General features: G+C 35.8%; 1 protein-coding gene across 1 annotated transcript; it reads right to left on the bottom strand.

Moving 5' to 3' along the window:
• Positions 1-1,467: 1,467 nt before the first annotated feature.
• Positions 1,468-20,870, bottom strand: LOC139974843 (conserved oligomeric Golgi complex subunit 3-like). Its single transcript, XM_071982312.1, has 21 exons — positions 20,379-20,870; positions 19,180-19,317; positions 18,288-18,349; positions 17,762-17,927; positions 16,958-17,125; positions 16,589-16,717; positions 14,764-14,885; positions 14,257-14,383; positions 13,000-13,091; positions 12,161-12,300; positions 11,705-11,865; positions 10,760-10,946; positions 10,218-10,336; positions 9,590-9,679; positions 8,855-8,975; positions 8,133-8,215; positions 6,970-7,104; positions 6,427-6,505; positions 5,350-5,477; positions 4,689-4,787; positions 1,468-3,095 (listed from the first exon to the last, which is right to left on the bottom strand). Exons 1-21 carry the CDS (start codon positions 20,517-20,519, stop codon positions 3,066-3,068), a joined length of 2,517 nt encoding a protein of 838 aa, XP_071838413.1. The 5' UTR covers positions 20,520-20,870; the 3' UTR covers positions 1,468-3,065.
• Between the last annotated feature and the right edge of the window lie 8 nt (positions 20,871-20,878).

Genomic DNA, 20,878 nt, shown 5'->3' on the forward strand with positions numbered 1-20,878 from the left:
CCTTCTTCGATTCCTTCTTGACTTTTCCCTTTAACTGTCGCATCTTGACAAGTCTGCTACCTTAAACATAGAATTTGGAAATGGAGAGCATCAATATAGAGGTCCATATCATTTTATAACACTCGAAATATACGTTCTTACGTAGGCAGTTTTATTTGGAGTAACAAAGACTTAGGCTATACCTATCAGCCTGTATCAGCCTATTCAGCTGAACTTGAACAAACAGGCTAGGCCAAAGTTTAAGATTATGCCCCAGTTAATCGTGCGAACACAAAATGCTCATAATAATAATATGATACAGTGCATGCAGTCTATTTTGTTCTGTTACCTTAAATGGGTATTTCTTTTTGGTTGGTTCTGGTTTTCAGACCGAACAATATCTCAGTCAATCAGTCTCATATGCTGTCTCTGACCCAGGTACACGTATATCAGTTGATCAGTGTACATCAGTACTGTAGCAGAAGTAGGTGTCGTCTGTACAATATTGATTTGACACGTTAACTTTAATGTGACCATTTCCTATCCTTGTCTTACTGTTACGTAAAATCGCTAGAATGCGTACATACTCATGCCACAAGAAAGTGGTTCTTGCTGTTTGGGTTCGATGAATGCGCTAAGATGGGTAGAACGGGGAGCGAAACGGGTAGGGGTAAGGGAAGGTGAGGAGGGAGCAGAAAATAAGTGTACTTTTGTTATTCAAAAAGTGCTCTTCTGTAGTTGAAATACAAAAATGTACCCTGTTGTTGAAAAAATTCAAATAGTAGATTTTGTCGTATCATGCCATGCACGTATGCATCCATATTGTCGGAAAGTTCCGAGGTTTACTTTTATGGTGGCTCCTTACATCAAATCGAATTGGTGATGTCGGTAGAGATGTCAGGGGTGTAAGAGGGTATTTTTGTGGGTAAGGGTACTGTTATTGACTGGGGATACTGGCAGCCACGAAGAGGGAGAGCTGATGGAAAATTCAAGGGGAAAAGATAACACATGGAAGCGGCAGCATATTCAATTATTCTTGTCTTTTCACAACGATACTCTGAAATTTATTTTTAGAGTGAAAATTTGGAGGGATTGATAAATGTGTTAGGGTGGATCCAATGTTTATTTATGGGGCAGGCATGGCCTAAAAATTGTGTTCACCTAGTTTTTGGATGACCTGACAGATATTTTTTTTTGGGGGGGGAGGGGAGAGGGCTAGGCCCCTATGCCACTGACATACACCACAAACACACCCATGGTTTCTATATCCCTGACTGTGCTGTGTTTGTGTGTAGTTGAACTTCCAAATGGCTCAAGTCAAGGAATGGAGGGGGATAGGGGGTGGTTTGGGCCTGGGGAGGGACAGGGTACATTATCATGTATTTGATACCCACTCGAAATTCTTCTGCCAATCAATATACTTAATGTCATATACTTATAACTACTACTCAAATATTATACAAAAAAAGAAGCTGAGATAACAAATCCTTACTTTGAAAACATTTTTAGAATTGTATTTTTTTGGACAAGAATATACAGAAGATATTACAATGTGAACAGAAAAAAATGACTAAATTTATTATTAGTTTTACCATAATCGTGAGACATTACCAATATTTCTACTCAAGTTTGTTTTCCAACTATTGATAGAAAAATTCTGTGAACATTTATAGAAAAATCTGAAACTGAATGAATTTCTATTGGGCCCAGCAGCATGGACTGAAATTCGAAGTGGGAGGGAAAGTTTCTGTGTACTGTTAAATATAGTTTGTTTGAAGAGACAGAGGGGAAGGGTGTGGGTGGGGGTCGATTTATTTTCTTAAACTAACAAGAAAATGCAAATCTCATTAAACTAGTTTTCATTTTGAAACTTTCCTTTTGCTCCATTAAGGCCAAATCAAATTTCAAAGATCAAAATGGTGTAAAATCATTTCTCATGACCCACTTCCATATTCCTGTATAGTATATGGGTTTCCCAGCAAACCTATACTGAAATCGCAAGCATCAATATCAAAACGTTTTGTGCTTTTATTGCCACATTTGTTATACACAAACTTGGTATAATCCAAGAAGTGATCCTACATGTACATCAGCACATACCGTGTAGTTTCAAATTGTATCAAATTGTACCCGCACTTCACGCACCCTACTTAACCATACGAGTAATAACAGAGTGCACACATGACATTCTCATTCATTTGTTGCACAGATTTCTGGACAATTCATAGCAAGTGATGCAAATTAATTTAAACCTACCCAGAATCCTGCATGGGATTCATCACATACAAAACAACAAAGCTTGCTTTTCATAATATAATCATTTGAATATTTCCATGTTTTTTCTTTCTTGGTAAGTAAAAAAAAAAAAAATTAAATGTTTGAGTAAGAATCTGATTTTATCAGTAAATTCTGATTACAAATGAAGCATGATAAGGTATCATAATTATGGCTCAGTTTTGCTGATTAGAAATAATTAATGTTTGCCAAAAAAATTCAAACACAGGTATAACCATCTTTCATAAGACAAATAAGTTGAAAATTATATGTAAATAAAGGAACCTTGCAATATTTAAACAAAAAGTTTCATATTTATTTACAAACTTTATTTGAAAAATAATTTTTAATCTGTAAATCTGTTTCTTACAATGAATAACTGACAGATATAGACAGAAGGAATTAAGCAGCTGGTTACATTCCATTGCCACACTCCACTACCTCCCCCCCCCCCCGCCCCCTCCTTTTTCCCTTCTAAAACAAACTCAGGTTACTAGTTCAATGTTCTTTTTGAATGTCTGTGAAGTTACTCATTCAATAGGTTGTTTTTTATCATCAACAAGTTATGATTATAACAGCTTCAGGCCTGACTGGTATATGCAAATTTGATAGGTTTAATAAGTACATCTAGAGTGTGAAATGTGGTAGATTGAAGCTACATATTGAAGTTGGTTTTGAAATTAAACATTCTCCCTCAAGATTTTGAACACACCAAGATAACAAACTTGCTTCTGTTCCAGTGTACTTGATGATGAGAGAAAAACCCACTTTCTTTACACTGTGCAACATCTGTTTTTATCAGCTGGATTGGATTAAGGAGATGCAGAGAGTAAAAGGTTCACCTGAAGTTGGAAGAAAAAAGAAAGACAGTAGAAGATTTTAATTGTTTTAAAGGATAATTTGATAAATTAATGGTACCACTTAATTCAGGCTATTTATGCCCTACCTTCATAGTGGTGAAAGACCACAACCATTCCACAACAGTTCTTCATGTAAGGAAAGTGTTCATTTGTAGTTCCATGTATTAAGAACTGTTCATTCATACTTAGTAAAGATTCCTAAATCCTATTGGTCCATTCAGGTCAGCTGACCGTGGTTAATCCTGTGAGTAACGCACGGTAAAACTACGGGGCATCACTTTAATAAATCTTTGGTTATATGTAACCAAAAATGTTTTGTTTTATGATTTTTCCCCCACACAAATGGTAGTGTATGAATGAACGGGGTTAATGAACGGTCTAGCATGCGTTACTCACATGATTAATGCACTTCGGGTGTTAATGCTATCGCTGGATGCACTCGGGCTCCGCCCTCGTGTATCGCTTGCATTATCCCCCGATCGTGCATTAATCCTGTGAGTAACGCACGCTAGACCGTTGATTAACCCCTTATTGTAACTAGTTATATCCTACCTTCATAATGGTTTAAGACCATAACAAATTAGGGAAAAGTGTTCATTTTGTAGTTCCTTGTACTAAGAACTGTTGTAACTAGTTATATCCTACCTTCATAATGGTTTAAGACCATAACAAATTAGGGAAAAGTGTTTATTTCGTAGTTCCTTGCATTAAGAACTGTTGTAACTAGTTATATCCTACCTTCATAATGGTTTAAGACCATAACAAATTAGGGAAAAGTGTTCATTTAATAATTCCTTGTACTAAGAACTGTCGTAACTATCTATATCCTACCTTCATAATAGTTTAAGACCATAACAAAGTAGGGAAAAGTGTTTATTTTGTAGTTCCTTGTACTAAGAACTGTTGTTACTATTTATATCCTACCTTCATAATGGTTTAAGACCATAACAAATCAGGGAAAAGTGTTTGTTTCGTAGTTCCTTTTACTAAGAACTGTTGTAACTATTTATATCCTACCTTCATAATGGTTTAAGACCATAACAAATTAGGGAACAGTGTTTGTTTCGTAGTTCCTTTTACTAAGAACTGTTGTAACTAGTTATATCCTACCTTCATAATGGTTTAAGACCATAACAAATTAGGGAAAAGTGTTTATTTCGTAGTTCCTTGCATTAAGAACTGTTGTAACTAGTTATATCCTACCTTCATAATGGTTTAAGACCATAACAAATTAGGGAAAAGTGTTCATTTAATAATTCCTTGTACTAAGAACTGTCGTAACTATCTATATCCTACCTTCATAATAGTTTAAGACCATAACAAAGTAGGGAAAAGTGTTTATTTTGTAGTTCCTTGTACTAAGAACTGTTGTTACTATTTATATCCTACCTTCATAATGGTTTAAGACCATAACAAATTAGGGAACAGTGTTTGTTTCGTAGTTCCTTTTACTAAGAACTGTTGTAACTATTTATATCCTACCTTCATAATGGTTTAAGACCATAACAAATTAGGGAACAGTGTTTGTTTCGTAGTTCCTTTTACTAAGAACTGTTATAACTATTTTTATCCTACCTGTTCTGCAGACGGACATCCAATAATCTGCTGATCTTCTTCCGTGTAGTTATCTTTAACTAGAACTTCAAATCTCTGGAAAGACTGTTGTATGTTTGTCTGAGGAACAACGTGAAACAAAGCAAAAAATGTGTTAAACAAAGTTAGGACATTAATATAAATGAGTTAAATTCACCAAGTTTACACCACTATTTCCTCTAACAGAATGTTGGTTGGTAAGTCAGAATGCCAATGGGATTATCAATGGGATTACAAATGGGATTATCAATGGGATTATCAGGTATTATGTCTCCTCTTTACATCAACAAAAGAAATGACCATATTTTAAATTTCATTTTGCTCCAAATATCAAACCTTGGGATACTTTAAATTCCCTACGCTATGTATGTGATTACGGTCTTATTGCTGCTGTAACAGACTCTAAAGTTAAATGGACTGAGAAATTTCTTTTAATATTGACTTAAGAAAAAGTATTTTTGAATAGGAAATGTAAAGGGACAAAAATACACAAACAATCACACAAACATAACAAACTAAACTAAACAAACAATTGGGATATGCCCTCAGGAAACCATTAGCATCATATTGTAGCAGCTCTTTAATATAATTGCTTGGTTACAATGCCAATATAGGACTTCTTGTAATTACCAATGTGACATACCTTAACCGGTCTGAAGAGAATGTATTCTGTATCCTTATTAGCTAGATATAGAGACATTTTCTCAAATATAACAGATACTAAGGATTTTATCTGTTTGTTGGTGATCCCAACAATATCTCTCAGCTTCTCTGTAAAGAAGAAGAAAAATACACCAACTTCAACAGTTACTCAGAAGAATTCCATTTAGCTATCATTCCAAAATTCTACACGGAGAGATGTGACCGAAATTTTAGCACGTTGAAACTTCAGAAGTTTTGCAAAACTGCTTCCCTTTTTTCATGTATCCTAATTTTGTTAGCAGATAATGACAATTATTAAATTAGACAATTAGATCTATCAGTAAGGAAATAGACACTGATGGTTGCAGTCCCTCTCCACCCCTACCCCCCCCCTCCAAATAAAACCCATTTATGACCATTTGTCATCTTTCTTAATACATTAGAAGCTCTGTATGTCATCTAATCACAGCTTTGTAAAATCACTAGTCAATCTAAAGAGAGATCCCTTTCCTGTTTCACAAAATGAACTGGACTTGCTCTGAGCAATGATGACAGCGGTTAAATTTAGGATTCGATTTATTGCAGATATTATTGAACGGAGAAGCAAGAATAACATAAAGTTGTTTACTATGTGTATGTCTAAAACATCATCATGATCATACACTTACAGTCTTGACGTTTTAACAGATACTGGACTGAGAGTGGATCAACCTTTTTTTGGCCTGAGCTCTACCTTGGGTGATTTTTCTTAAAAGGTATGTATATGTCTAAAATTAACAAATTGCAACTTTGTTCATGTTCATTGGGGGGAGGGGGAAGGAGGGGAGGGGGAGGGGAGGGGAGGAGGGAGTAAGAACACTATCAAGTATATCTGTTAACTCAAACAGGTGCATTTAGTTGATGATTAGTCTTACCAGTTTAAGCGAACAACTTTCCCCCATTTTTTGGTTATTCTTTTCTTTTTTCATTTTTGTATTCATTTTTGTCTTTTTTTACTTTATATCTGGTGTAGATAATTGATAATCAACCAATCAAAAACCAACACAATCACACAATGGATTACTCAACATATGCTCACCTGGATTGGCAAATGGCTGGCTCCTTAAAGACACCTTAGGTCCCTCTCCCTCTTGGCCAATATTCTTGACTACTTCAGCCTATAAAAGATCAAAAGTGAATCGTTAGCATTCAATCATGTTAATTTCATTCGATTCATATCTTTACCCCAGAAACTTTGTTTTAGTTTTCATCTTGCTTTATAGTTGCTCGTAGTGAATCGTTAGGATGAGGTTTTATTCCGATTTACTCCAGGTTTTACGAAACGATGCATCTTGTAAAAACTGTGCTGTTACATTAGTTAAAAATAACCTACGAAATGAGCTGGTTACAAAACAGTCCGTAGTCACGCTCTTCTTCAATCCTACCAAAAATGTCCCGAATAATGGCAGACGAATTTGTAGCACGTGCTCCTGGCAAAATAGACTCGCTTTCAGGGAAATGGCCTGGTAGAATACATCTCCTCGGTTTATGACATCAAAATTACACTGGTTGGAAAAAATAGTCACAAAAATATGAGATTTGAGGTTAAAAAGATAGAAAATTTCAGAATGCAAATTTATACCTTTGTCAGGAATGTAGTAAGTTCGAGTGTCATGACGTGTGTACAGTGCCTAATGAATCCCTCACAGGTCTTCTTCAGCTGGTTATCTACATCCTTCTTGGAGTCGACGTAATACTCTGTCACAAGTGGAGCTCCCTAGAAACAAAAGGGGGAGAAGAGATAGAAGACATTTTCACCTCAAAACAGCTTTTTCCTCAAGAAAGGGAGCCTATCTATTAAACGCTCACACAAAAGAGTAGAATTAGCTATATTGATATATGAACACTTTCATCACAATATCATGTTTATCATGTAAATTTACAGAGTTGAGTTACTCTACCTTAGGTGGTTAAATGTGATGGTATTTGATGTCAAAAGCATTAACATCTTTGGAAAAGCATTGGTTTCCTTTTGCTACTGATTTTTCCATTAATAATATATTAAAAAATAAATATTATATAATAATATATTAAATATATAAATAATAATATATTAAAAAACAAAATTTGATATTTTTTTTAATAGAAAGATTTTACACTTGGAAACCTTCTCTTTAGATGTTCTACAAACTGTTGAAATAAAGTCCACTCAAAAGCAAAGTGTTTCATGGAGATCTGCAACACATCTTTTACAAGGACACACCTGTAAGATTTAACCAGATTTATAACTAGTCACTTCAGTTTGCGATCAAGTCAACCCAAGTCACTACTGGCGATTTTCCTGTCTCGGGTAGAATCATAAACTTGAGTCACTGTATTCCCTATATGTGAAAAAGTTGACACTTTCAGGACCTTTTACCTTTTGATATTTGGTCACAATATTTTGATATTCCAGTCGTGACCTTATACAACGCTGGGTTCCACACACATCACATGTGTGGATCAGATGATACAGCGTTCGTGCTGCAAAGATTAACACAAACTACATATATGCATATACATGCATCATATGTATTTTATGAAATATGGTATGAAATATTTTTGTATATATATTTATGTATATATATATCTATATATTTGTATTTGTTATTTTTTTGTTGTATATATATTTGTATATATATTTTTGTATATATAATATATTGTATATAAATATTTTATAAAATATTTATGAAATATTGTATTGTATGTCATATCAAATATGGAAAAGAAAAATAGGATACAAAAATTCCATGAAACATGACAAACCTCTAATAAAAACTCCAGGACGGAATTATTACTTCCCAGAGAGAACAATCTTCCTTTCTTGCTGAAGAAATCCATGGCAGCATCTGTGTAAACAAGACATTACATCACTTTTTAAGGACCAACCTCTCCTGCTTCCTGCACCCTTACTCTCCCTCCTTTTCTCTTCACTTTCTACTACCATTTATCCTAACTTTTCTTTGCTGCACCCTATTAATTCCTCCCCCCCCCCCCTTTGGTCCTTAGAATTTCTACCCCAAGGTGTGAAAACTCAAACCTTTGTGTATCTCAACAAAGTACTACTTGTGACACAAGTTCAAGTACACAAAATACTACACTACCAAAGAGCACATATCATCATTTGGATTGCACATATCATCATTTGGATTGCACATATCATCATTTGGATTGCACATTAATTCTAATAAATTTGAAAGATAATGTTTTATAGATACATATAAATAAGAAGTTATTTTAAGGTTATTCGACAAAAGCGGCTTAACTTCCTACTGATCTCTTTAGAACCAACTTTCCGTGCTAAAGCAGTTTTTAGAGTTTAAAAGTACTGTTTCAAAAATTATAACTGGTATTGAAATCTACCATTTAGCAATATTGCTAACCAATATTACTCTCAGACATATCAAAAATTAATGTATTGCACAAAGCCCTCAGAAAGATAATTAAAATAAAAAATTTAGGTACTGAAAAAAAGGACAATCACTTACTTCTAGTTGATGAGAAATCTAAGGAAGTTTCTTTGATGGCAAATTCAACTTGGAATGGTGCAATCTGCTCCCGTAGAATCAGTAAATGTTTTATGAGAAAAAGTTCTCCGTCGACTTCACTCTACAAACAGAGAAAGCAAAGGTCTATTGGGAATTGTACGATCAGGATATTTCCAATGGAACGGAAAACTATCTCTGTAAATTTAATGACATGGTAACCCGGTGTCTAAGGAACTAACAACTTCCTATTTCTACAGATTTTTATAGATTTCCAATAGAATCACTAGAAGATATTTGATAAGAAACAGCTCTCTGCCAAATTCATCCTGCAAACAGATATGAATTGAAAGCATTTTGCGATGTATAACAAAGTATGAATAGTGCCATATGATCACGGATGTCAAAGGTCACTACTATTTTCACTGTTTTTTTATAATTTATGGCAGCTTAATTTGAAATTTTTGGCGCATAATTTCTCCCCCGTCATCGAAGACATTTAAACAGTAATCCAGATTGATAGTTTGTTTCGTTCGTATCACAACAGATGTAAGAAGACTCCACAAGACAGATCCGACGTGAATGACTTTCAAAAAAAAAAATAAATAAATTAAAAATAAAAATAAAATGAATGACTTTCCACTAATATGCTACGTTGCGCTTTACTGATTGCAAAGGTTCACGGTTTATGGAAAATAAATTGCAGACAAGAAGAAGGAAACGATGAAGAACACAAACCTTTTTCTTAACAATGGAATCACTGGCTAATAGTAAAGACTGTATACAGCATTGTAAGATTTCCTGAGATAAACCTTGGAATATTGACCTCTGTTAGCGAAAAGAAATAAAACCATTTGTTTTGTTTTAAAATTAACGTTACGGACATAGCTTGTCGGGGAAAAATAACATAAAGGTATCTTTGTACGTTAATGTTTGCATTTGATCATAATTCGATATTTTCTTTGAATATGTCTGTGAAGTAATAAACACTTGTGACTATATAGTTTGGCATTGTGGACAAAATAAATACGAGGACGAAGCATAATTCCAAACTGTAAACTTCTGATGCCTGAATATTTATGATTAAAACAATTTTAGTATCCATAGATACTAAAAGTAGACACAAAACCCAACCATCTTTTTTTGGTCTATGTGATAGAGATAACTGTCATTAATACCATCCACATACAACTCAGAAAAATTGTATTCCATTTAGGAGACATCACAGTCGTTAATTTAATGAGTGTCGAAAAAAAAAAAGAAGGAGTTACCTTTGTATCTTAATTTTAATTTTTATAGCTTTAGAAATTACCAGTTCAACTTCAGAAATGATCATGAAAATGGCAAAAAAATACTTTCAACTTACATCTATACACCTGTAGAGCTTCGATAGGCAGACTAGGGTCCTTCTGACTGTAGGGTACCACATCCCATGAAGGTCAGCGGGAGACATGGTGGAGTTACTTCTTACTGCCCGAGCAGTACCTGAATATGAACCAACAGAAGTAACTTTGTAGGCAGAGACATAACTTAGTAACAAGTTTCTTCCAAGTTTTACTCATTTACACCCTTTTTTTAACCCCTTTACATGTGAGTACACAAAACCACCAAAACAAAAATCCCCGAAGTTATTTCCATTTCTCAGCAAAAGGGCATTTTTTAAATTCCAAACATGAAAAAGTGTAGCACTTTACATTAACAAAAAGTGACACTTTTAAGTAATGAAAATGGGAATTATAAGGTTTTCACAAAACTGGGGGATGTGAATTACTGTGCCAACCCCTCCCCCTAACCTCTGTCCACCCCCCAGCTCCTTCACCGTTGCTCTCTTTTGATAGATGGAACAACCAAACATGTTCAAGGTCAATGTGTTTTCCATTTGTCTCTATAGCAACCACTTGTACTCACCAGCTCCTGTGAAGAGTTTTCCATTTATTGCAGCGCTAGCTTCACTCTGTCCATCTTGTATCGAAGATGCCGTCTCGTTGATATTCGCAACCTCTTTGCTGGTAGCTGAATCCACAGATTCGTTATCTGAATCTTTGGTAGCCGTCTGTTCAGCCGGTCTCTTCTCTTGCAAGCTCTCGGCTATACTCTGTCCGAAAAAGAAATTAAACATGTTTTGTGGAGTGTTCGGGTCAAATGGAAAGGCAATGGACTTGCAATCTAATGGTTGTAGGTTCAAGTCCTGCATAGATCATTAGGTTGCGTCCTTGGGCAAGGCACTTCGGCTTCGTTGCCCTCCAGGCGTACAAATCAGGACCTGCCAGGGTAACTTGTGAATATAGTTACGGTTTTATGACCGCACCCAACGGGAGGGACCCGAGGGGACATGTGGACGTTGTGTACTGTATTAACCTGGAGGGACTCTCTCAATGGTGCTCACTTGGATATGCGGGTGAGAACAGTTACCAATGACCAGGGGTCAACTGTTGTATAAAGTTTGGGCGAGAAAGCATTGCATTGATACAATACTGTAAACCTTCTAACTTTAACGTTTTTTTGCTTTAGTTATATTTTAGAGGTTATGAAAGCAATCAATAGTAAACACCCTTTCAAAAATCTTTTGATATTTTCAAGTATTAAAGATTAACTGTATTTCACTTATTTCAATTTAAAGAAAAAAAAATCTAGCAGGTTGTCTTAGATTGATCAATTGCAATTTCTTTTGCAGATAGAAAGGTTTTGTCACAGCTAAAGGTTTGGTGAAAATTGTTGACCAAGAACAAACAGGCTGCTTTAATCAGACACTTTAATCAGACATCCTCATTAAGATGACAATAATAAAAAATAAAAAATAAAAAAAATAAAAACTTTAATCAAATGTTCGCATGTTACTAAAAGATGAAATACCTTCATCATTTCTAGTTTTTCCGGGTATGCGAGGTCACCAGGGGCTGGTTGATAGGACAGAATATCTGTCCTGACATAGACACTCGCTCTGTAGACCAGCCGTTCTTGAACGTCTTCTAACATCTGCCTGGCCAGGGCTCCGAACGCCCCCAGCTCCTCCGCTGCAAATATTAGGAGAAATAATTTAATCTTGGAAGTTTATTTCAAAGTTTTTTTTTCACTTATCGTGGAAAAAGTTTTCTCTCAAATGCAATACAAAACATGTTCTTGTTTGATTCTGTCATATATTTTATAAGTTGTGATTCCTACAGATTTAAAATTCACCTCTGATTCTTGTTTTCTACTCAATCTGCTAGAACAGTTTATTCTGGTCGGATAATGCTGTCGTTGCAATTTTGATGTGAATGCAAAAATGAAAATGAAAATCGACTGGATTGGAGAAAGTGAAAACTCTACCATTATTTAGAACATGATCCTGAAGCATTTCATTTTTCAAGATTCCGCAGAGCTCGGCGAGGGTCTCCAGATGGTTGATGTGTATGATCAGCGGTCGTAGAACATCGTATAAACTCATACACAGACCCTCCAACATTTCGCTGCGGAAGAGTTAAATAGTATTTATTCAGATTTGATTGAACTTTGAGATGAAAGTTAGCAATATAAATATCACATTAAATGCCATAATTAAATATTATATTTTAAATATTGTATTATTTATATATAATCCTCAAATATATATATATTGCAGACTTTTGGGCTTTTCACTAAAAAACATTTATTTACTATTTATTCAAAACTGCCTCTCTCTTCAACTTGCACACCAAACTCTTTTGCCCACTTCTATATTATTTATATTCTATATTGTATATTATTTATAATGGCATTTAATGTGATATTTACATTGACTAAAAATAATTTATTTATTATTTATTCAAAACTGCCTCTCTTCAACTTGCACACCCCCCTCTATTGCCCACTTCCTTTCCTCTTATTTTTTTTCTTTCTTGTCTTTTCCATCACGTTGCTTCTGTGAAAGCGTTGCTTTAAACTTACCACTTGTGGAAGGTTGCATTACATCCTTCAGGCTCTCTAATAATGTTAACCCATACTTATTCACAAAGTAGACACAAATCTCCCAAAAGTGTACAGAATTATCACAAACTTTACTTCCAATAAAAACTCTGCCAAAATGTCTGCCATTTTCAGTGTTACTGCTATAGAAGTAAGTGTAAACAGTTTTATAAAACCAAGCCAGCAAATCATTTAATCATAAAAAATGAAAATAAACTACTCACTCGAGACCTTCCGTAGGCTGACTGAAGAAATGGAAGAAAAGTTGGTGTTCGTCTTCACAGACGTGCGCCATGAAAGCACATCCGCTCCGAACCTAAAAGTGTCAACAAAAGTAGATCGTAGTTTATCACGAGATCCATTGCATCACCGGTTACTCCTCACAGGTACCAGGATTATCCAATACATGAGTACTCCAGGCATCACTTGATCTCTCTCTCTTCACACCTTAGTTTAATCTACAACAGATATACCTGTCAACTTTATAATCCAACCTACACAGAGCACCATTGACCTCCACCAAAATTTCACATTCCAAGCTGATATTAAACGTTAACCCTGATACACAATTATCCATTGATTTGATATAGTCCAGGCTGCATCCCAGCATTAATATGAGTATCAGGGGTATCCATGATATTACATTAACCAAACAGTGTAACCATTAGAACCCAATTTTCAATTAATCCAGTATAGTCCAGACTGCATCATAGCATTAATATGAGTACCAGGGGTATCCATGATATTACATCAACCAAACAGTATAAACATTAGTACCCAATTGTCAATTAATCCAGTATAGTCCAGTCTGCATCCCAGCATTAATATGAGTACCAGGAGGGTCCATGATATTGCATTAACCAAAACAGTACTTCAGTATAAAGATAAGTACCTAGTTATTCATTATATCTATAAATGATACCTGTCTCATTATGAGTACCAAGGTCATTGAACAAATTTATGAACATATATGAGTACCAGGGAACTCCTCATACTCCATATTCTATACATTATTGCAATCTAAAACATGAACAGCAGGGGTAACCTACCATAACTTTATTATCAAAGTATAAATGAATAACGGAAAACTGAATGACCAAATTAGAGACAAAAAGTCCTCTTTTTTAATCCACAGATGTCGATCAAAATAAATCCTATATTCCGTACTGCATTGTGTTATAAATATGAGTTTTTCCATTTTCTTCCAAATACCACACCAGATTTCATATTAAATTAATTATGCCTTTCAAGGAGTGTACATAATAATATTCCCATTACTAATATACTATTTTTCTTTCACACCTAAGATAAGTTTTGCATGAGAATGGCTTGCAAAGAGTAAATGGATTAAAAATACAAAATGGATACAAAATAAATACATAAACTACAAAACGAAATACAAAAGTACAAAATGGATACAAAATGGACCAAAAATACAAAGTCATATCCAGAGGGTGGAATTAAATATATAGTTGTCTTACCAAGGCACAATGGTCTTTGCTATGTTTAGTGGCCAGTTCTGTGACTGCTTGAAAGATACTCGGACCCAACAACTGCTGCCTCTGTTGAAAGTAACACTGGTGGCAGTCTTTTAGAAGGGTTTGATACCTGATATGAAATGAAAAGTAAAATTAACATTCTTAAGGGTAAGGTAATGTAAAACGGGTGATATGGAATAATAGCAATGCATGTTATAAATGTTAACTAACTATCAGATTTTGTATGTGCAGGCTATGATGCTGAATTTCTCAAAAAAAATGAAATTTCTGAGGGACTGTTTTTGGATTTAGTTCAAAAGGAGGCATCCAGTTGTTCAGTATCAAGAACCAATTCTTGAACTTGAGCTATCCCGAAAAATTTGCGGTCGAACGTTTTGAAGTGATCTCTAGGACAAGCACCATGGAATAGATCTTCCTTTGCGGTAAGTTTGATCAAAAGTTTTTACACTTTCTGAAAAAAGGAAATACAAACTGGAAAATGATTCTTACTCTGGACTTTTCCCAAGTCTCTGTTCAATCTGGTCCATCAAAGCTTTGACTTTTGGTGCGTTGGTCCTAAACTTTCCATAAAATAAAGTAAAGGCATTTTCTGAGGGGTTGACTGTCTGCTCCTGAGGAAAGATCAAGAAATCGATTACCAATTTCAACTGTATAATATTCATCCTATATTCATCAGTGAAAGCAAGTCACATTTAAAACCAGCAATTTGTTTCATACATTAATAATTTCACATCTTTATGTAAACCAACACGGACACAATGTTGTGAATACTAATCATTCGTAGGTTATGTCATGTATATTAAAGCCCAGTCACATCTCACCGGATTGCAATAACGGAGAGGGAACGAAGACAAAAAATGGCACTCCGTTGATGTACGTTAGTATCCGTTTAGTATGCGGTTCTCCTCCGTCCGTCTACGTTTCATTACCGGGAGAGTCCGGTTTGTCCGGTGTCGATTTTGAACATGCACAAAACTTGGAACGGACATCCACCGAAAAATGTCTCCGTTATTTATTCGTTACTAATCCGTTAAGCTTCCGTTTTATCAGTTTCTCATGCGTTTTGTTCGTTCTGTATGCGTTTGGCATACTGTATTTCTCCGTTCGTCTCTGGTTATTGCTATTGCTCACCGGATCATTAACGGACAAAGAGCGGATGAAACGTAGAAGTACAGTACCTATACCGTATATTCGACGGACGCTAACGTAGAAATAACGGAAGTGCAAAGGAATAGAACTGACAATGAACAGATAGGTAACGTACGTTACACGGAAGAAACGGAAGAACTCAGGCCAGGAAAGTATAACAGACGGACATAGAACGGAGATGCAGCGTACCTCCACCTTGTCCACTCCAAGCGTCCCACGCCTCATTCTGCTCCTATAACCTCTACCGTCAACACCTACATCATGGACCCTTCAGAAAGATTCAAGCTTCAGACCACAGTGCCAGCTTTACAAGCACAGATGCTTATCATTGAAGCCAACATCAAGACCAATGAACAAGTCAAGAAGAGAAGGAAGAGACGTGCTCGGCGTAAATGCTTGTCTAGGGCCTTGCTAGGTTCACAGAGAAGACGGCAGTGTGGTCTTTATGACCAACTAATGCAGGAGCTGCGAATGGAAGACCAAAATCTTCCATCAACTTCATGAGGATGCCCCCTGATTTCGAGGCACTCCGGAGGCCCAGGTTTTAGACCGTTTCTTCCCCGTTGCTAGTCCGGTATGTTCGTTACTTTTCCGGTACTCCTACGTTTTGTATGTTCTTTATCCGTTGTAAATTCGTTACTATCCGTTGGTGTTCGTTAGTTCGTTCGTTGTTATTCCGTTGTTCATCCGTTGTTCGTCCGTTGCTGTCCGTCCCTTGTGCGTTTGTATTCCGTTTTCACCGTTGAACGTCCGGTACGTTGCAAACCCCAGATGCATACGCGACAACTTTTGCCAACGGAAATAACCGGATGACTGTTTTTCGCGCGTACTCTTGTCCGTTCGTGCAATCCGGTGAGATGTGACTGGGCCTTTAGCAAATGCAATTCAAGTTGCCATTTTTCAACAAGTGTTCTGTTTCAGAAACAAGCGTGTGTCTATGTTGGCTTGTTCTAATACGCATGGGTTTATACCTCCACTTAAACAGATGACATGATTTCCTGAGTTTAAGCTGATTGGTTCAAATCATGTCCATTCCATATCTCCCAACTTCTTAAAATCATTTTAAAAATTTAAGAATTGTTTCATGTTCAGCTGCATTCAAGATGAAAGTAAATCATGAGTCTTTTATAGATTTTGGAAGAAGTGATGAGCGGATAAAACTTACCGTCTTTGGTCGTACTTGTTGCGTTGCTTGTTGCAACGTGTTGAACACTGTCGTCTTCACCAGAGATAAAACTTTCGAAAGACATTGATGTAATCTCGTCTTATATAACTCATACTCTTTATAGTTTGGCTGGTTTTTTAAAATGAAAAGAAGAAACAGGAAGAAAAGATAAATAAATATAAAAAACATATAAAAACAAATTACAATGAGAGAAACATAATGACTAGAAATCAACAACAAAATATAAAATAAACTTTTTATCTAATGGGAAGAACTTTTATTTCTGACAATAGTTTTGAAATATTCTGTAATCGTGTTGGACAAATTTAAGACATAAATCTCAGTGTAATCTCATTTCTTAAAACTTACATTTGATGTAATATGTATGATGCATTCATCTAGCTTGGTGAGAAGAGGTACAAACCCCTCACTGGTCACTGAAAAGGCCGGTGAACTTAATTTCTGGTTTATCCTTTCCAGTTCGTTGAAGTAAGAAAGCTTAGAACTGATAGTCTCGGCTTTGTTGACGAGTTCGGTCTATCCGTACGAATATTGAAAGAAAAAAAATGTGAGAACTCAATACAACTGATTGTTAATTTTTCAATTGGTATTTGTCAGTAGTTGAGACAGGAATTTGGTTACGAGAGATGGTAAAAGTATTTTTTCCCTGAATATAAAAAGGTAAATGTATCCATAAAATGCCAAAAGTATGGTAACTGATCCATGAGGACGATTGCAGTTACAGGCAACTATGTTAGAATACCTGTATGGACTCACTGCATTGAAGTCTGGTATTTACTATTAACATATCATTCATAAAATTTCCATTTAACCATTGCATATTACCTGCAAATGCTTTCCTTCTTTTGAAAACATTATTAATGTTAAATAATTGCTGCCTTTACCACAAATTCATGAATATCTGATAATATATGAATATCCATTTACCAAACCCTTACTTCCACCAGTTGTGACAATTTTCTCACACAATGACCTCTCTTTATTTTACATTCACGTAACAGTTCAAAGCAATCAAACTGACTGTATGAAAAGTTCCAAACATATATATATATAATATATAAATACAGTATATATATATTTCTAATAGAAACAGGCTAGTCACACGGCTAATACTGACATACAAGTACATTGGTGTGGGTGTTTATTTTATACCTGATCATTCATAGATTCTTCACATGCCTCATGGAGGGCATTGGTCTTAGTTGAGACGTGGACATATTGCTGTTGAAGGTCGCTGAGGTGGTTAAGTGCGGAAGACACCTCATCTAGGACTTGTTGACATTGTTGTCGGTAATGGTGGAGCTGATCGCAGTAAACTCTGTAATATTGCAAGCAATGGCCGATTCAGTTATTTAAAATATTTGCTTGGGTGTCAACCATGCAATCCCAAATTACTGCATAACACATAGAAATTTCCTGTTCCTCATATGGCCATGTTCTAACCCCATGCCCTCAATATGCAAATTTGCAATATTTGTCAAATATACCCTTACAAGTTTTTTAGATGCTACAAGAATATCTGGGGATAAAAAGAAGAATGTAACTTTAGAAAAGCCAAAGTGCTGCGAACATTACAAAGCCCTTTGTGAGTATCTTCTCTCTGTCTGCTCTACTTGTTGTCTGAATTTGTGAAATATCGGAGAATTATTTACATATTATTTACATATTATTGACTTACTTATATGGTTGCTCTTCATCTTCTTCCATTTTACTTTCAACTTTGTTGATCCAAGCAAAAAACTGCAAAGGGAAAGACAGAATAATGTCTAAAATTTGGTGTCAACCTGCTCAGCCCAGGTTATTATCCTCTCTGATATGAATCTATGATGCAAATTGAATTAACTTTACAAAATTAGTCTATGTTAAGTCTAGATCAACGGAACACATCTTACTGGCAACGTTTGAATGATAAAGAGGGGAACCCTGCTGCACTGCTACTTTCAACTTTGTTTATATAACACAAGCAAAAAACTGTGAAGGATGGACAAAATAATGTTGAAAATGTTTCGAGAATGACTGGAATTTTTTACTACTGATACCAATGTCTATTTTGGTGAGTGTCAGACAAACAATCCATCTACTTCACACTTAAACCTGCCACTTGAAGCAAATTAATATCACTCTCATAAGATGGATCGCAGCAGAAATAAGCAAAGCTCTCTGTAGGTACTGAAGGGCTCAGATTTTAGGTTCATATATCTTCATCAGTTTTCTTTTTCCTGATCTGTAAATGTGCAGGGACTGTGCTTCCTCAAGATCTTTGATAATTTCTTCTCTCCCGAGACTCTGATTCTCTTTCCTTTATCGTTTTAATATGCTACTCGTGGTCATGAAATTCACAAACAGCTGCTGGCTGAAGACATCGGAAACAATACGAAGAATGCTGGGAATATGTTACAAACATATCTGAACAAGATTGAACCAACTTGCCAAATAAATAAAGAGATCCATAATTATTTTAGTACATTTAAAATAGAAATAAACATACTGATAATATCTCACACTTCATATTTACTATGTTAAATATTTTTAAACACTAAATTATTCCCAACAATATATTTCATATTTACCTGTTGAGCATTGTTTATTTTCTCGTCCTTCATCTCCAAAGAGGCAAAAGCCTGTGAGAAAGGATCTTCCTCCGTGCTCATATTCATGCCAACCATTGACAATTTTTGTGAGACACTACCTGGTTCATCAAGTGGAAGCTGCAAAATATAACACAAAACACTATTTCTGTTTAGAAACCATGTTAGCTCAGTGTTTTAGTTCTCTCCCTCAGCTATGTGATTTCATTGATGGGTTGACCAGATTCCGATAGTAATAGAAAAACTTTACTTGTAAAGGTCAGGAGTCAAACTGCTCAAAGTTAGGAAAAATTTCCGTAACTTCCGCATGCATTGCAGTTTCCATTTAAATTTAATTCTGCTAAGATGGGTGAAATCTGCTTCTGTTAGGTACAGTTTGTTAAAAAACCCTCTCGGGTATCACAACGAGGATGTTGGTGCACAGCGCTAATAACAATGCGTGGGCAATCTTGTCTTAAACACCTCAAGACTAGGGCTCTCTTTAATGGCCAAGGATTGTGTTTTCCAGTCTTTTACAGACCTAGGATAGAAACTATACTGAAAAGCACAATGATTATGTGGAATTTGTGTATAGCGGCCACACCTCCCTGGTTTCAAGAAGGAATTAGTATCGTTTGGGACTGCAATTAGGCCATTAATAATTTGGTAAAAGAGCATAAGTCTGGCCCTTTTCCTTCTTTCTGTGATCCATGAAGGTGTCTCAAAATACAAAGTTGATGTTTAATTGCTTAACTGTGACAATTTTGGTGGGTTTTTTGCCTTTTTTATTTAAACTGTTATTGAAAAGTTGGTTACGATTTGACTTACTGTACACCACCATACATACAAAGAGCTTCAACTGCTAGTCACAAAAAAAGATGAGTAGGGCCTGTGTCAACTTGCAAGTTTTACTCTTAATGACTTGTTATTAATGTTGGATCACTGGAAACTTGGCTTTGGACACAAGTTACTTACAGCTAACATTAACTTGCAGTCCTTAATAAGTTAGGTTAACCCTGTAGGACTAAGGCTAACTTTGACTAGCCTAGGTCCCTAGGAATACAGTATTACCAGTCTTTTAGTTTTAGTTCCCAGTGCTAGCATTCTGACTAGAAACTTAAGAATGATACGTATCTAGGGAGATAACTTATACAAATAGCTTGGCGTGACATGAATATTTGCAAATTAGGCTAGAGATTCACCTCCATTGGTAGTGGGCGGCTGGATGCAACAGTTGTCAACTCCATAATGCTATCCCTTTGGACCTGGTTCAAGGGAGCCAAAGAACTGTTCTTGTGATCCCAGTGGCTAAGATTCTCTCTTAAAACCTTCTGGCTAGCCATGGTGGTTGTATCCACGTTAATCACTGTCTCACCACCTAACGTTTAAGTCCAAGCTCAGCTAAGGTCCGATATTAGTCCTGAGCCCTAATGTTAAACCTAACCAGTGTTACTGTTACTAAGTCAGTGTAGCCTCGTACTACTGTAGGCTAGGCTATAAATTAACTGTAAGAAGGTTACGGGTGCTGCTCTGAATCAGAATGGTGGCAGTTACTGAATTATACAGACAAATGTAAATTGTGTCTGCTTATGAACAGGAACATCTTCCAGAAGGTCATATCAAGTCATTCACTTTCAGGAGAAGTACACAACAATTGCCTACGACACAGTAGCTCAGGTACGCTGTGCTGGTGTGTTCTCGC

This window comes from Apostichopus japonicus, chromosome 10 (genome assembly GCF_037975245.1).
Source record: "Apostichopus japonicus isolate 1M-3 chromosome 10, ASM3797524v1, whole genome shotgun sequence".
Taxonomy (NCBI): domain Eukaryota; kingdom Metazoa; phylum Echinodermata; class Holothuroidea; order Aspidochirotida; family Stichopodidae; genus Apostichopus; species Apostichopus japonicus.

Excerpts from the sequence above, each read along its gene's own strand:
- LOC139974843 (XM_071982312.1), bottom strand. The coding sequence starts at position 20,519 with ATGGCTAGCCAGAAGGTTTTAAGAGAGAATCTTAGCCACTGGGATCAC. Across the intron at positions 19,318-20,378 it reads GCCGCCCACTACCAATGGAG|CTTCCACTTGATGAACCAGG; the intron begins GTGAATCTCTAG and ends TATATTTTGCAG. Across the intron at positions 14,384-14,763 it reads AGACTTGGGAAAAGTCCAGA|GTATCAAACCCTTCTAAAAG; the intron begins GTAAGAATCATT and ends ATTTCATATCAG.